The 5,464-nt window shown below is 36.4% G+C and overlaps 1 protein-coding gene across 1 annotated transcript in view; it reads left to right on the top strand.

Moving 5' to 3' along the window:
* Nucleotides 1–5,136, top strand: part of LOC104158845 (sodium/potassium-transporting ATPase subunit beta-1-interacting protein 2-like) — a gene marked incomplete at both ends in the record, with an annotated part of 45,266 nt that extends 40,130 nt beyond the window's left edge. The window contains one exon of the mRNA XM_009696603.1: nt 5,056–5,136. Within this exon, the coding sequence (XP_009694905.1) occupies nt 5,056–5,136 (81 nt within the window). The remainder of the gene's footprint in view (nt 1–5,055) is intronic.
* Nucleotides 5,137–5,464: the final 328 nt, after the last annotated feature.

Genomic DNA, 5,464 nt, shown 5'->3' with positions numbered 1-5,464 from the left:
TGCTGAGGTGTGGCTCCTGCTGGCTTCTGGAGCTGGACTCTCCACCACACTGTGCTGCCCACACCCTCATCAGCTCTCAGAGAAAACCTCAGGCAATGGGAATGGGAAGGAAAGAGCAAATTGTGCAGAGCAGATTAAATTAGAGAATGGAGCCTACTAAGTGGCCACATGAAGTCATCCTGTACACTGCTGTCGTTGCCACTTCAAATGGACTTTTCCTAGGGGAGTCTAGGTGAGGTCTTTTACTAGTTCCAGAAAGGTGGAAATAAGAGGCGGAACATTTGCTGTTTAGTGCTGAAGAGGTTCGAACAAGCAACTCCACAGAAGGTTATGACAACTGAACCATGGACTTTGCTGTTCAGGAACAGTTGACTCCACCAAATAGTTGTTTCTGTTTCTGAGGGCTTTTCAAAGGTAAGCAGAGTTGTAGGCACCTCAAAGATTAGCTGAATGTTACCAGTAAGTTTAGATAGTATGTTAGTGCCAAATATTCAGAATTCCACTTGTTATAAGATTTGATGGGGAAAAGATAAGTTTGAAAATCGTATTTCTAAGTGATATATCTTCATAGACAGAGGAAATTAGGGGAAAATAACTTTAGAAGCAAAGTTAATTGTAATTATGGACAGTTGTTACTGTGTTTTTGGAAAGAGGTGCTCTTTCCAGGCGTGCTGGGCTCAAGGTAATCTTTTAACAACTGAAGTACTGTTGCCCAGATAGCATGAACAATCACATTTTTAATTACAATGGCGAATGTAGTAATTACCGCTTCAAAAATGCATTTAGTTTCTTTTTCCTGAATGGAGCGTGGAAGGGTCTTGGGCCGTAATACTTTCAGATCTGGAAGAATCTGAAACTAAAATTGTGTACGTTTCTAAAAAGAAAATAAGTAGCAAATTGCTAATTGTAACAACAGTTCAATTGCTTTGAATGGCAGAAGGTAATATCTTGTAGATCTGGAGCCTTTGTATCCCTCAGTCGAATGTGATTGTAATTAACTCACATATTTAAAATACTCATATCTGTCAGAGTTGCTCACTATTTTTACTCGAAAGGTATGTGACATGTTTCTCCTTCACGCAAAGTGACAAGAGTATTAGGTGTGAGTTCTGATGACCAGGTTTATTTCAAAGGCAGTAGTGGGCTACCTGAACCTTTGGTTCTTGTGCCCTTGTGGTCATTTTTCTATTGGGCTGTGGAATTAAGTCTAGTCACTTAATTTCTTTGACCTTCAGTTTCCCTGTTAGTAAAATGGAGATAATGCCATTAGCCAACTTTGAAAGAAGTGTAAAGAGAGATGTACAGATTCTTAGTACCCTTGCAAGTATTTTAATATTTCAGTTTCCCATTCCCCAAGAAAAAAATATCCAATGTTAATTTGTGATATTCATAGCAAATTTTCAAACCTGTAACTACATAGTATCAATAAATCATAAAGTAGGTAATTCTTCTCATAATTCTTTGTAGAGGGTTATAAATTCATGTTTACTTAAAGTATGGTAAGCGTATTGTACCATATAAGAACTGTATTTACATAATTTATTTTACCAAAAAAATGGAACCTTTACTGATTGACTACAACTTTGCAAAATAGTAAGTATTTAATTTGTCAGTCTTAGCCTTCCAGTTATACCTCTTTCCAGTTTGGATTTCCATAAGAATAATAAGCTGTGTTGTTATTGCTATACCTCCTGTCAGTATCTCCTGCTTGGTCAAGTATTTGTTCATCAAGGTTCTTGTCTTGTTGATATGTGACTGCTGTAACATTGTGGTGGCTTCTGTCAGATAATACAGCTGTCTTGAACTCCCACATATAAGAAAAAAGTATAGCTATAGCCCTTTGAAGAACACTTATAAAATGTGTTTCTAATTAGATACATATAGTAGAGCGCACCAGAGGGATTTATTGATTGTCACAGGCATTCAGAGCTGAATTTCCGCAACAATTTGCTGAAGCACATAGACAACAAGAGGCATTTATGACTGCATGTGATCCAGAGATAAGAGAGGTGCTAGATCTGAAGCATCTGAAATAAGAAGCAGTGGGAAGCAGAAGCATCGTTGTATTTCAAGGCAATTATACTCAGTGTTTATCCGCAGAATTCAGGCAGCAAACACTTAATATAACATTTCAAAAGGAAGCAGTTTAAAACATACTTTTAAAAGGCATCTTTAAACCTTATCTGTACTCCAAAGTCAGATAAATTTGTCATTTTTTTGGTGATAGACTAGACAGTGGAAAAGTGAAGTTTCACTTCTCCACGTGAGCGTAAGGCTTTCTGCTGGGACAAGCAGCTCCAAAGTGCCGTGCAGTGTTCTGCTGGATGTGCTGTGCACAGGGGGCTTTTTAATCAGTTGTTGCTTACATGCAATGTGACGAGTTGTGCCATGAACAGCCTATCTAATGAAACCTAGCTTCTTTTTTTTCCGCTTTTTTTCCCCCTTCATGTTGACTGATAAAAGATGATCTTATAAGTCTTGCTCTGTATGAGGACTTAATAGAGTATCTCTTCCCATTTGTAGGCCACTTTTCCTGAAACTTTTGTGAAAAAAAAATCTTTGAATCTTCTAGTCTTTTGTTTAGTTTACTTAAAATTGTTCAGGAGCACAGAAGTTATTTCAAGGAAACAGACATTGCATATGGATATTAACTGCTTAAGTCTCATTTCTTTGGGGAACCAGTCTAAATGCAACATGTAGAATTTTCGCTGTCAAACATCAAATTATCTTCGTGTGTTAGAAGGATTACTTGTATTAACTCCATCAGAGTATATGTATACTTGTATAAAACATTTGAAGTATTAAAATAATTGGCAAAAAATGGCAAGTAAAAATGCTGCAAAGTTAGAAATAATGCCAAATTAAGGTTATTGAATCTAAATTAATATTTTCTTTTCTTGCTCTGGTAGTTATAACGCTCCATGTTACATGCAAAGCCAGGTGTACCATGAGCAAGGTACAGGAAAATGAAATGCTCAATATACTTAATGGTGCAGAGCTGGGTTTAAAAAAGAAAAATATGAGTGTGTTAAGACCATGCATCTGAATTAAGTTCCTATGTTCCAAAGTTTTATGTGCAGCCTACACTCAAAGAGTACATATGCATTAGAGAGACCGTGAAATTTCCATCCCTGGAGATATTCAGAGCTCAGCTGGACAAATCTCTGCACAACTTGATCTGTGCTGGTCGTGCTTTGAGCAGAGTTTGAACCAGGTGACCTCCAGAGTGTCCCTCCTGACCTAAATAAGTCTATGATCTGTGACCAGATCTATGGACCAGAAAGAGCTGTCCTGTAAAGTATATGTAATCTGTATGCTTTAAATTACCTAAAATTACTTCTGTGTAGAGAAATTTGAACCTTTAAAACTGTGTTAGCTTCCATTAGATCAAAATACTATTTATCATAATTCTTTAAAATCTGTACATGGTCTACCTAATAGCTAGGCTGGTTGGCAATTATTTGGTTGACTATAAAAATAAGAAATTGGAACAGGCCCAAATTTTACTCATGTTGGATGTAGTCTTACTTTAGATCTCCTGAGAAAGGACAGAATTGTATTCTTTTCACGGTATTTAGAAGATTAAGTAGAAAATGGCACGTTGAATGATAGACAACTTGATGCAAAATAGCACTTCCAAGAGAAGTGCAAGAAGAATCCGATGTAGGTTGTTACTGAATTTAGAGAATGAGATTGTCATTCATGACAAGCAATGGTTTGTCATATTTTTTTTTCTAAGGGATGGATAGTGTACAGCCTAAAATATTGTCTGCTTATACAGAAGGTGATATAATACAGAGGTGTGCAGAAAACAGTGTTTCCTGATTTGAAAGTAGTTCAAAAAATTTAATCAGTATAGTTTGGAGAACAGACAACAAAACAGGAAGACTGAGTCTGTAAATACTTGAGAGAAATGGGTTTGTGACATAAAGGGAGGAAATAGCCCTCAGCTGTAACAGATAGGCAATAGTGTCGCGTCTCTCGTATTTCACACATATGCAGTGCCTTGGGTCTGTGGAATGAAATTCACAAACATGCAGAATTGAATTGTGAACAACTAGAGGATAGCTACAACAGCCGTTAGAAAAACATTTGTAGATCCTAAGGTTTATTAGATGATGGAATAATGTGTCAGGGGAAGTTCTCAAGCACAAACATTAGATAAGAGTAGCAACAGCAGGTCAAACTGTTATGCAAGATCCTCCAGCATTACAGCAAGGAAATGTAGTTTCCAGTCCTAGCACATAAGGTCTTACGGATACACAAAAGACAAAAAGTAGTGGACAGAAGGAGAGAAAACATGGACTCCATTACTCACATTAGATATGGGAATAAGAAATTTGGCAACCACCAATGAACAGATATTGCTTAAGCATGAATACTTCTACGCACTGTAAAACAAAACAAAGCAAAACCAAACAAAACCCCAAAGAAATTGGCAATTTAAAATACAGTCTACCTGTAAGGGTTTTGAATAATTATGAACCATGCTTTGGAAAGTCACAAAATGTATTGATAGAGGCAGCTGTCATGACCAAATCCCTCCATATTTTGTAGAAATACTGCAAAGTAACCTATATATATAGTTTTATATATATATATAGGTTTAGTTTCTTGAGACTAAATCCAAAGTGTTGCAGAATCCAGTGCCTACTTCAATTAGACTTTGTTGCTTAGTAAGTTATATTTGAATAACTATTTGAATAAACAGCTCCGCACTTCTCACATGTAATTTATATTACATGCCTCTCTTGATATTGCAGTATTCCTCATTTGAACAGTAATAGGAGATCCAGATTAATCTCAAATCTATCAAGTCATTCCTCAGATACAGATTTTTCTGGCATGACTGAATACTCACTAGGTCACTCTAGGTTGTGTCTGTGAAAGGGAAGAATTTATTCTTGATTCTCTTTTATATATAACATTTATATTCATATGCACCATATTTATAGTCTGGTTTTGTCTTAGATTGAACTAATGGTCTAATGAACAAAGTTTAACTCAGTTGATAGTGAAATTATTAATGTACTGTTTCTCTCTTCCTTCCTGCAGTATGCAGTCTGGCTGGTCCTTTGGGTTACATGGAACGTGTTTGTTATCTGCTTCTATTTGGAGGCTGGGGACCTTTCAAAGGTAATTTACCATTGGATATGTTTAGACCATCAGCACTTTGATAACATGCCCCAGTTGAAAGGCTGTGTTCTGTTTTACTCATCCTTTTCGTGTTATTAGAATGAGGGTAGTATGATGGCAATTTGGAGTATTCTGGGTATGTTAGAAACTTCTAATCTAGACGGTAATGAGCATATACCTTCTGGTGCCCACAACAATAATGATATATATGTTTTAAAAGAAAATTACCTCTTTTTGCCCCCTTAGTAGTTCTGCAATGAAAATTTCACCTCTATGAGAGACGTTCATTAATGATTTCATGAATACAAAAGATTACTATCTCAAGGGT

The sequence above is a fragment of the Cariama cristata genome, unplaced genomic scaffold, assembly GCF_000690535.1.
Source record: "Cariama cristata isolate BGI_N322 unplaced genomic scaffold, ASM69053v1 scaffold8400, whole genome shotgun sequence".
Lineage (NCBI taxonomy): Eukaryota > Metazoa > Chordata > Aves > Cariamiformes > Cariamidae > Cariama > Cariama cristata.
Note: the sequence above shows the minus strand (reverse complement) of the source record. Positions and strands in the feature narration are given on the sequence as shown.